The 12,651-nt window shown below is 38.5% G+C and overlaps 1 protein-coding gene across 1 annotated transcript; it reads right to left on the bottom strand.

Moving 5' to 3' along the window:
• Positions 1 to 772: 772 nt before the first annotated feature.
• On the bottom strand, positions 773 to 7,778 carry LOC131431063 (uncharacterized). Its single transcript, XM_058596524.1, has 2 exons — positions 6,949 to 7,778; positions 773 to 3,654 (listed from the first exon to the last, which is right to left on the bottom strand). The coding sequence occupies exon 2, from the start codon at positions 3,650 to 3,652 to the stop codon at positions 2,081 to 2,083; it is 1,572 nt and encodes a 523-aa protein (XP_058452507.1). The 5' UTR covers positions 3,653 to 3,654; positions 6,949 to 7,778; the 3' UTR covers positions 773 to 2,080.
• Positions 7,779 to 12,651: the final 4,873 nt, after the last annotated feature.

A 12,651-nucleotide genomic window follows, 5' to 3' on the forward strand; every position in this document is an offset into this window, starting at 1 on the left:
GGCACATTTCCCGCACCGACTTTTCATGTGGCAATTCCTCGCTCCATGGCCGTAGTTCAAACAGTTCGTGCACTGTGTGACATCCCGATGTACCGGTTTATACTTTTGCCATTCGATGATTATGTGAAATAACGATTTAATCGTTTTCAGTTGACTCATGGTGATGGAGCCCTTCTCCAGATGAATCAGGTACAGTTGATCTCTGAACTTTTTGTCCGTATTATGTCGCTTCATTTTAAATACCATCAAAGGCTTTAGTCCCGCCTCCGACAGTGCCTGCTTTAGTTCGGCTTCCATCATGTCGGGTAGTCCTCGAAGTACAACCTTCATAGGTTTGTTGGCGGCAATATCGTGTGTGAAGTATTCCGCTTTTGTCTGCTTCAGATAGCATTCCACTCCTTTGTAGTGGTTCAAAGCCGGAACAGTTATTTTGTAGCCTTCAGTACATAAACGGATTGTTGCCTGTAGTCCTTTGCTGATCAGTGTGTTGAAATCCGAGCGTAGAGTTGGTGGGAAGCCCTTCAGGTAGAAAGGCGGCATTTTTTCCTTCTTCTGCAGTTCCTCTTCGACATCTACTGGCAGATCAGCATATTGGTTTTTACTCAGCAAACGGTCGTTTACCTGTACATCACTTGGCTTCAGACGCTTAGCATCCTTTGGATCCTTCTCGGATCTATGGCGGTTTTTACCCATAGCTTGGGTAGGTAGACAACTGCGAATAAAAAATAAAACAAAATCGAAATTAGTCGTAGTAGGTTATTCGTCTTGTCAGCCGTCAGAGCGACTGACTGTTCCCTGTCGCAAATTCTTTTTAATTTGCCTTAAGACTTTACGATTAAAGTTTTCGGATATCCGGGGAGAAGCAAGTAGGGCATAAGAGCGGAAGTACGCTTTTATGCTGGCTACGGTTCTCCAGCGGACTGTACCTGCGAAGGGAAAGGAAGAAATATTTGTTGAAGTAAATTATACTTATACAATTCTCTTCTTAGAGAGAATTACTTCCTGGGCGATGATGCTTCCTTCTAGGGGAGGATGACTTCTTCTGGTGGGGGCTCGTCCGGGAATTTTCTTTCTAGTGATGAATGCGAACGACCGTTTTCTCTGGTAACTGATGACTGATTTATTTTTACATTACTTAAACTATATATACATGAATCTTAACTAAAGTGTTGCACTACATGCAGTGCAACATTTATTGTTATCTCCCTTTCTCCTCAAGTGCTGACATTACTATTCGTCAGCACGGGTAAAACAAATTCCTGGTGCCTCACTACTACATAAAGATTTGATTAGATGGTTGCACTTGCATTTCGTGCTATCCCACTCTATTCCCTAACGGCTGCAAGGGCCCTCCTAGAAGGTTCAAGTTCAAGTTCAAATCTTGCTTAGCCGTCCTATCTAAACATATGCGGCACCTTATCTGTATGCTTGAAGAGCATGTTAATTATTTCACCAGATGTTTCCATGACGGTTACTAGATCGTCGATTTATTGCATCCTTCGTTAGAGATGCATTTATGACTTTATTACCACAACCCTCCGAGAGCAAGTTCTAACCGATATTTGTTATCGTTCCCTTTTGGAGTTTGTTTATGTTTTGTTCCTTCGCATTTCGTCATGGTCCTTGCTAGTTAATTTACATTGCCATCAGCACCAGCTTATCTGGTGTCTCGACCCGAACTTAGGCTTCCGCCGCTATATGAATCAGTGCAATATTAATGCATACGGGATGCGAGATTTGATGGGTAAATAACAGCTCTCATGACTGCGCTGGGAACGAACTATCGGGACAATTACTTCCCATGATAAGTGCTCCTTTAAGCACGTATTTTTTTTTTTTATATTTTCGTTTCTTTTGGTTGACAAATAAAGTCTATTAATGCCATCATCTGATTAATGCGATTGTAGCAAACACTACGCTCGACATTTCTGGCCCCGTAAATCTTCCTGAAGAATTACCTTTATTGATAATCGAGCGACTGTCGTGGAATATTGGTGTTTACTCTTAAATTTTCAAATTGTGTTCGTCCTCTCTGTTAAGTTTATTATTCCTATAAATAATTGCAAAGACCTTATTTTTTTTATAACGAGCTTTCAGCTGTATTTCGCGGAAGTGGAAACAAACACTCCGCCGGTCTTCTGGAATTTCGTGTTGTATTACATTTTTTAACTCGTAGATAAATATATACTACCACATACATAATACCTAACAATCCTACACCCACTAATACATATTCAATAATGGGTTCACCTATATCTTGTTCCTTATAATCATCCGTTGTTATAGTGAAAATTTTGTTGTCAAATGGATTCGCAGGCTTATTTAATTCTGCTAATGCCGTTTCATTCTTCTCTAAATTGAAATTAATCTGAATTCTTTCTTTAAAGAATAAGTTTGTCCGCCTTTCTTCCCTATTCACGAATCCATATATAACACTCTTATTATTTTGGATTTTACAATCGAAATCTAATTTAACTACAGCCACCTTGTATGGTGGCGCTATAATAGAATTCTTGCAGTGAATTATAATACTAGTTGTGTCGCTGGCGAAGTAAAGCACCTGGTTCTCATCCGTGAGTGAAATCATCTCGGCGTATGGTGGCGACAGGTGCGTAATATTGCAGCGGCTTTTCGAAAGTTTGTGTGCCACTAGTCCAGATACGCAGTCAAGCTCCTTATGAACCGTGCTAGGTTCCACGATAAAATGAGTTTGGTTCATCCGTACTGGTTCCGTAGTTGGGTAGAAATATTCCCCGTTATGGTCAATCAGTATGCGTGGTTTTCCTATATCAATGATGGCATGATTTTCCATATGAGGTACAGGAATAATTCGAAACATTTCGTACACTGTTTTGCTGACAACTACAGTGTACATTGCGATTACGATAGTCCCATTGATCTGCTGCGTTTCATATTTTACCAATGAGGATTGTCGAAGAACTGTTAGTCCTGCTGGCAATGTTGACGAGATGTTGTCGAACGTTGCGGTAAGTTCTTCCGTCGAAAGTGGATATGATCTCATCCTTTTGTACTTGTGAAGCACTGCGTCAATAGTCTCTCGAGAAAGCATGATTATCTCGATCAAACGACTTTCCAAGTACTCCGTTTCACCTAGGGCGTACTTTTGCTTCAGGTGGTTTGTTTCCTTCATCAGACCGTAGAATTGATCGTTTAAGGTATTTCCCATCTCAGTGGTCTTTCCATTTAATTGAACTAACGACTCAGATAACTGATGTATTTTTTCATTGTCGTGCATTCTCATTGCTTTTAGTTCAGTTTCGATGTCATTTTCACCGAATAGGAAGCTCCACAAGAATCCAAATATCCCTTTTGAGCGTCGAGATCTTGTTCGCTCATAATCAATTTCGGAAATTGCATCCGAGCATAATTTGTCGAAGACGCTCAAAATTCTATTCATATTTTCATTTTTTATGTCCTTGGTCATGCGCTTCCTTGTTGCTGACATATTACATCTTATGCCTTCGATCAATTCCCGGTCTTCATTCGGCGATATCGACGTATTTATATTCGTCCGCCATATGCCCCGTTTCATAAAAGTAGTTCCTATGTGGTCGAGAAATACCCCATCTTGCTCGACCGGTGTTACTAATAAGGAATTCGCCGTGCTGAGAACTGCTGCTGTAGTTAACATAGCTGCAAGTACAGAACGAGGAGAAAAACGAATAACTGGTCTTTTCTTTTTGCCCGATTGAGAAATATTGTTAATTTCTCGTTTCATTTCAATCCGGTGATCTTCAAACTTAGGATCAGCGGATTCAGTTTCAGATACGTGCATTATTACATGCTCTGATTCTTGTTTACTTTGCGTCGGCTCAGGAGTTAAATCCTTCCTCTCGACGTCCAATATCGCGAGTTTAGCAACTGCGCGCCTAAAAGTACCTTTTCCGGTGATAACTTCAGCTTGTCTAGCTACGCCATCATCAGAAATGATTAATTTGACAACACGTCCTTTCAACCACCGTCCAGGTGGTTCTTCATTATCTACCATTAAGACTATATCATCAGTCTTAATTGGTTTGACATCTCCAGTCCATTTCTCTCTGGTGATAAGTGTTGGAAGATACTCTTTCTTCCATTTATCCCAAAATACCTTCATGGCGTGTTGAATCCTTGCCTGCGAGTTCTTATCGTAAGGTTTTGGATCAATCTCGAAGGGTGGTGCATATTGTCCCGGCCTTCCTAAAATCGCATGGAAGGGGGTTAATAGCTCATCATTCACATCCTTTAAAGCTCTATGTATCAAAGGACGTGAATTAACGAACCACTCCGCTTGAATAAAGGCTGATCGCAGCACTTCACTCGTAGGTGTCCTTTTAGACATATCGTCTATCATGACACTAAGCGCCTTCTTTATTATTCCTATTAACCTCTCCCATACGCCTCCAAAATGTGGAGCCGCTGGAGGGTTAAACACCCATGAAATTTCTAACTTTGCTGCTTCTCCTTGTCTCATTCTTGTGTCGAGTTCTTGTAGGAGGCGTTTCAACTCTCTTTCGGCTCCAACGAAATTAGTTCCGTTGTCGCTGTAAAGCTGAGTTACTTTACCTCTGCGACACTGAAAATTCCTAAAGCATACGAAAAAGGCATCGGTACTCAAATTTTCTGCCATTTCGAAGTGTATTCCACGTGTAACTGAACAAGTGAAAATAACTCCCCTTTTTGACATTTATATCTTTTAAACATAGAAAGGTCCAAAATAATTCATTCCATTATACTAAAATGGAAACGCGTTTACAACAGTCCCTACACGTGAGAGAAGAGCTATCATGACTCTAATCTTGGTGTCAACAAAGGGATATAATTTATCCTTCTTTCTTCTAAATAATGAATGTCTTACCTTAACATGATTTTTATTTCCTTTTAAAATTATTCTATTTCAGCAATTTTGAACATTAACCTTTTTTTTTTTGTCTTTCATCGTCCAAGCAGGATCCAAGTTATGTTTGGAAGTAATAAAATTGATATTTTCCATTCAAAATATTAGTCTCTGCATACTTTTCTCCAAACAGAGAATGCCCTGACATCTATAAATTTGATGTTTGAATACTTTGTGCCGTTTTTTTTTTTTTTTGAAAATATCTTCCAATTCAGTCCAATCATTAACGAGCGAATTCTTCAATCGAACATTTTTCCACAGTCGGAGGTGGTTCGCTACCTGGTTCCTCATTCGACACACAAAGGTAGCTTGGGAACCAGTCCTTATTTCTCTTGATTCAGGAGGGGTTTGCGAATTCGAGCGCAATGAAGGAGTTGTACCTGATCGACTTACGGATGCACATACCAACGACACACATGGCGGTGAACTTGTTTCTTTGAGCAGTTTACCCAAATTGTTGCCTGGTAGTGGTTCTGGTATAGGTAAGGAGTTCAGAGAACGTCGAGGCGTTAATCCATATGATTTGGCACTTCGTATAATTTTTTCATCTGATGATCCACCCACGGAATCTTTCTTAAACGTAAAATTATCCGACGTTAACCCCCCGTGTAGTGGCATGATGATATAATTATTTGTATCTTTACTATTGCCATCCAACTTGGCATAATAAACCAATTCCCTTTTCCATTCATATTCAAAGGGTACACTGAAGGCTTCATCGAGAGCATTGACAGGAGCGGTGACTTTTCTCTTAGTCACCATCGTAGACATAGCTAATACTTTAGCGTTGTTGTCAAATGCATTCCCAGGTGCTGGTGCCATACCAACAACAGATTTCATTTTGTTCTGTTCGTCGGAAGATCCTAATGTGACACTTCTCACCGAGGCAACCACATTTTCCCCATATGCTTCCGTAGACGACCAAAGATTTGCTTCCAGTTCTTGGACTTTTTCAGAATTTGTGAAATCGGAAATCGAACTTGAGGATCTTGGAGAACTTAACATTCCGTTCTCTCTACCAGCGACGTCCTCATCGAATCCGACAAAATCATTTTCATTACTATCACACTCTAACTCTTCAGAATCGCTTGTGTTCTTTTCTGAGCCAGTGGTTATTGTAATTCCAGTTGTTCCACCAGTCGTACTTGGCTGCAGCATATCATATCGGTGCAGCTTTGGTTGCTGCTCCATTCCTCTGGCATTACCGATAATCTTAGGCAAGGTTTCATAATAACTTTTCCATTCAATCGAGTTTCCTGAATTTACTGACATTGCGTCTTCTTTCATGCTCGTATTCTGAATGGAAGTCACGAGGGATAACATGGTCCTCTCGTGTATTCTCATCAGCTCAATAATTGCCCTGCTGCTGCCATTTTTTGCTTGGAGTGCCATATTTGTCACTTCCAAGTCCTTCGTCATTGCAGCGTATTCTTTTTTACGCTGCTGGCATTTCATACAGTACCAGTCCTCTGGTCTTGGTGGCCGTTTATCAAGATTCACACAAGATAAATGGAACCACCTATCGCACTCATCGCAAGTTATCATTTCGACCATTGCACGATCTTTCTTCGTGCAAAGGCGACAATGTCCATTTGGATTAGCCACAAACTCCATTTTAGTACAGAGAATTGCTATGTTAATCTATTTAGAAGTTCCCGCAACTCAAATTATCTACTGCTAATGGCAATGATAATAATATTTTTTTTTTTTCAACAAATATTCTCCAAAATAGTTTAAAGCAACTATTCCAGAGTCTTTTGATAAAGCTTAAGCAAGTTAAAAGAATTTGCGATACGCTCCTCTCTGGAGCCACCAAAATGTCAGCCGTCAGAGCGACTGACTGTTCCCTGTCGCAAATTCTTTTTAATTTGCCTTAAGACTTTACGATTAAAGTTTTCGGATATCCGGGGAGAAGCAAGTAGGGCATAAGAGCGGAAGTACGCTTTTATGCTGGCTACGGTTCTCCAGCGGACTGTACCTGCGAAGGGAAAGGAAGAAATATTTGTTGAAGTAAATTATACTTATACAATTCTCTTCTTAGAGAGAATTACTTCCTGGGCGATGATGCTTCCTTCTAGGGGAGGATGACTTCTTCTGGTGGGGGCTCGTCCGGGAATTTTCTTTCTAGTGATGAATGCGAACGACCGTTTTCTCTGGTAACTGATGACTGATTTATTTTTACATTACTTAAACTATATATACATGAATCTTAACTAAAGTGTTGCACTACATGCAGTGCAACATTTATTGTTATCTCCCTTTCTCCTCAAGTGCTGACATTACTATTCGTCAGCACGGGTAAAACAAATTCCTGGTGCCTCACTACTACATAAAGATTTGATTAGATGGTTGCACTTGCATTTCGTGCTATCCCACTCTATTCCCTAACGGCTGCAAGGGCCCTCCTAGAAGGTTCAAGTTCAAGTTCAAATCTTGCTTAGCCGTCCTATCTAAACATATGCGGCACCTCATCTGTATGCTTGAAGAGCATGTTAATTATTTCACCAGATGTTTCCATGACGGTTACTAGATCGTCGATTTATTGCATCCTTCGTTAGAGATGCATTTATGACTTTATTACCACAACCCTCCGAGAGCAAGTTCTAACCGATATTTGTTATCGTTCCCTTTTGGAGTTTGTTTATGTTTTGTTCCTTCGCATTTCGTCATGGTCCTTGCTAGTTAATTTACATTGCCATCAGCACCAGCTTATCTGGTGTCTCGACCCGAACTTAGGCTTCCGCCGCTATATGAATCAGTGCAATATTAATGCATACGGGATGCGAGATTTGATGGGTAAATAACAGCTCTCATGACTGCGCTGGGAACGAACTATCGGGACAATTACTTCCCATGATAAGTGCTCCTTTAAGCACGTATTTTTTTTTTTATATTTTCGTTTCTTTTGGTTGACAAATAAAGTCTATTAATGCCATCATCTGATTAATGCGATTGTAGCAAACACTACGCTCGACACGTCTATCCACATCGAGTGTTAGATGACGAATTGATCGATTTTCGAACACGGTTCCCCTTTTATACGCAGTCAGTTGAAGATATGTGCCTGACTACCTCAAAATCGTCGTCCTTGTGCGAAAAACCCAAGCGAACGTAGAGTTTTCCGCGTTGTTTTCAAATTTTGAGAAAACTTAATTTTTAAGTTGTTTGTGGTTATCTCACACTGTTCAAAATATTATCCTAAATTCCTGATACAAGTCGAAATATTCACGATTGAGTTCTGCCCATTCTTTCATATGGCTAATTTTGAAAAGGCACTCCATAGTAAAGTAAGTCGTATTCACGACAAAATTTTTTCGGTTGCAGTTTCAAGAGCTGGTTAGTCACTGACTAACTGTGACTAACCGCAACTACAGCACTGCGTGCAATTAATTCTACTTGAAAAACACTTGTATAAACTGCTACGCACTGATGAGTCAAGGACGAAATGTAAAATTAGTCCAAATGGGTATGTGCACCTAGCATAAATTTGGGGGTCAATAAAAATGTTTCCTTTCCCTTCGAATTACCACAATCTGTGCGGCTAGCAAGCCGAAATTTGTTTTGTCTGAGACGTCAATGTTTTGCAAGTAGCATTAACTTTACGTCTGCCTAGCGGTTTATTTTGAGCCATCAGGTCCTGGTAGCAGCAAGAATAAACTCAAGATGAAATGGTAGGCGATTTCCTGTACCATCATAATACGACCCCTCGATGGCTTCGGTTCACTGTCAAAGCTTTATGTTGAACCAAATACAAATAATAATACCCCTAGGTCCCGTACAAACGAATCGTCAATGTTTGGTTCATCGATTGAACAAGTTGGCCTAGCCCATGCCTTTGTTTCGATGCGACAGTTTGGAAACGTGGAAGGAGATCGTTTCTGGCAACGCTTTATGCTAGTTGCTACGGTGCAAAACAAGTTTGTTTGTTTACGAGGTCTGTTCAAAAAGTTACCGGAATTTTTTAATTGCGTGCGTCTGGAGAGTCCGGTGGTCAAAATTTTTTTTTATTGTGTTGGTACATATGTCCCTAATGTATAGTGAAATTTTCAGCTGTATTCATTGTTTACATTCTGTCTTGTAGCGGCTGGTGTAGACGTTTTTTTTTGAGCTCGGCGATTTTTGTTAGTTTAAACAATGGAAGAATTGAAGAGTCAAAGAATTTGTATTAAATTTTGCGTGAAAAATGAAATAAAGTGTAACCAAGTGTGCGAAATGTTACAAAGAGCCTACGGTGAGTCTGCTATGAAAAAAAAACAAGTGTTTACGAGTGGTATAAGCGTTTCCAAGATGGCCGCGAAGACGTTGAAAACGACGAACGCTCCGGTCGACCCAGCACGTCAATAATCGATGAAAATGTGGGAAAAGTGGAAAAAATGATTATGGAAGATCGCCGAATCACTATTAGAGAAGTTGCTGATGAAGTTGGCATATCAGTTGGCTCATGCCATCATATTTTTTCAAATGTTTTGGGCATGAAACGAGTGGCAGCAAAATTCGTTCCAAAACTGCTGAACTCATTGTTGCTTATTCGTGATTTTTTGGTTAAAAACAAGACTTTAATCATGCCCCAACCTCCTTATTCACCAGATATCGCTCCGTGTGATTTTTTTCTGTTCCCAAAGTTGAAGAGACCCATGAAAGGACAGCGTTTTTCATCGATTGAAGAGATAAAGGCAGAATCGCTGAGAGTGCTACAGAGCATTACAAAAAGTGACTATCAGGGGTGTTTCGAAGACTGGAAAAAACGCTGGCATAAGTGTATTATATCTAGGGGGGATTACTTTGAAGGGGACCATGTAGACGAATAAATAAATATTTTTTTAGAAAAATGAGAATTCCGGGTACTTTTTGAACAGACCTCGTATGTTTACCATTGCTGTATTGCAACAAATTCAAATTCGAAGGCTTGTGTGACATTCCCTGCCTGCATTTTGGAATCGTGGAGTGTGCATATAACCAGTATTCCCAAAGTAACATCTGAAAATATTTCCTACTTTTTGCCACCTTTTTCGTTTAGTAGATTCGACACCGCCCAAATGAGTGTTTTCAAGGCGAAAGATATATTGACGAATATGGTTGGTCCCAGCCGTGCAAGTCATACGAAGCATGGATTGTACATGCGTTAAGTTTAACCGAACCTCTTCCTAAAGAACCGAATCCACTTGCATTGTGAATTATAAAACAGAAGAGGATTTTGATCCGAAATAGTTTCATAACGCCCAGTTTGGATAAAATCAGCACTCAAGAGTACACCCCAGCTAAGCGATTAATAAAGATGTGCGATATATTTTGCCAGTGATGGGACCTTATTTCATAAACGGGCCTTAGTGTAGAACATGGGTACGATTCGTATACAAACCACGGAAACAGCGATTGGAACTACACGATAAAATAAAAGTTAAAAGAGAATTAAATGCAACCAAGCTGTCTATGTGTTTTTCCAATAGTCAATCACATATGCGTGGCCCAGACAAATTGATTATAGCCCGAACGGTGGCAGACAAAGTTGTTATGTTCCAAGAAATTAATCGATTCTAAAAAATTTAAAACGTCAACAAATGATTTACAATATTAGAACACAGTATCAAATCTAAACTTGATAATTTTTAAAGTTTTTTGGAATTATCAACCCTTTTCATCATATGGAAACTGTTTCCATTAGGATGAATGCAAATAGGTTCCACGTGGTTGTCCAGTTCCACAAGCAAACGGATATTTGCTCTTGATTCGACCGGTGACCTCAGATCCTTCTTCGTTTTTGACCGTGACAAGTTTATCTTGATGGAGCCAGTATCGATAGTAGAGTGCTTCAAACGATGCAAATCCTGGCATTGAACTTAATCAAAAAGTATATATATATATATATATATATATATATATATATATATATATATATATATATATATATATATATATATATATATATATATATATATATATATATATATATATATATATATATATATATATATATATATATATATACATATATATACATATACCAATCATTTCATGAATAGCTTTCACTATAGCGATCGCAACCAAATGTTGAACTAGCGGCTGTTGGCAGTAAACAGTTGGATTGAGAACATTCAACATCACTTTGATGACCGATTCCGTTGGTCTGCCGGCGAGGAATGTTTTCGGGTAAATAAAGTGCTAATTTAGCAAATGTGTACGTTTGAGATTATTGTAATAGTCACTTGCAGAAAAATTAATAGGCACTGGATTCATCTAAATTGGTTTCAAAGCGGTAAATGGTAAATAAACTGTTGAACCCTGCAAGTAACAGAACGTTAATAATAGGAATGCATTTAATTAAAACTCTCACCATATCTCATACAGAACAACATAGCTCAAGTTTATTTTTCACTATAATATATAAACAGTAACTATATATGGTGAACTTGTTCTTACCCTTCAGCGTTGCTAGTTCTATATAAAATTCGTTAAAGTACATTGTCACTCTGATAGTGTGTCATGACAATGTACCGCACATTGCCAAACGAAAAAAAATGTCGAAGCATTGCGTATTATAATTTGTATTTGGTTGAACTGTAACTTGTGATTCGTTTTAAATGTTGCTAAGCAATATTAATAGTTTGTTTATCGCAAATATATCTCTAAGATTGTAGTTGACACATGTTTCATAAACAATCTATGGATTTAGTTTCAAGAATATACAATAAGGCTGAATTTTATTTTCATTATAGTCTAAAAAATCATTTCTAATTATTGGATGATAGCATTGCATTTGAGACGAAAACGATTTTTGTTTTGTATCGCACAATTATTCTATGAAATGAACACTGACAAAATACAAATAAAACAATTTGAAACAAATGAAAATTGCTTTAATTTTCAATGATCGTTGATTTTTTTGATAGTTTATTTATTTACACATCAGGTTTTTTAATAATTATGAAAATGTTGTAAAAATTCAAACTATTTGTTTATAATAATTGTAACTAAACTTGCTGCCGCTAGTTCGATTCACGTGGTTATTAAGAGTGAGTTGTGTTTCTAATTTGTTCTTTGAACTTTGAACAACCCAACAGATGCTCTTTCAAACTGCTACGCTAACAAATACCCTGTACAATGGCGTACGGTTTAGTATTATCTCCAGCTAGATTTCCGGACAGGATTTACCGCCAAACAAAACACCGTGTACTGGTCCAGTCTTTTATTTCTAATATAATCTATTTATACATAATAAACAGGCTATCCAAAGAAACCATCATTACCACTGAACCTTGAAACTGAGGGGTGAATAATCAATAGATATTTCCGAAAAGTTGACCGGTTCACGAACTGTATACAAAAATTTTCCTTATGCCCATATGATACTTAGTTGAGTTTATCTTTGGTAGCAGTTCAACCACAGACTAACAGACATGACAGTATGAGTAAATTCTAATAAAAATTATTTTTCGTGATGCACTAGTTCCACCTATATTGTACTGCGCGAACTATTGACTATCTGTACACCCCTTGTGTTATGTAAAAGTTTTTTTACTAGTTGGTTTCCCCTCGTTTGTCAACACCGATCAGCTGCTTGCAGGGATGCCTGATTTCATCAAAATATTTGAAAATGAATCGTCACAATGATTTATTGGATTACGTTGATAATATATTTAACTTTTTCTTGATGTTGGAGGGTAACCATTTATTCGACTCAAATTTGTTCATCTAGACTATTTTTTATTGTGTTGGTAGTTTTCACCCGAAATTAAGTGGCGGCAGACCAGAAGCAA

Source organism: Malaya genurostris, chromosome 2 (genome assembly GCF_030247185.1).
Source record: "Malaya genurostris strain Urasoe2022 chromosome 2, Malgen_1.1, whole genome shotgun sequence".
In the NCBI taxonomy this organism is placed as follows: Eukaryota; Metazoa; Arthropoda; class Insecta; order Diptera; family Culicidae; genus Malaya; species Malaya genurostris.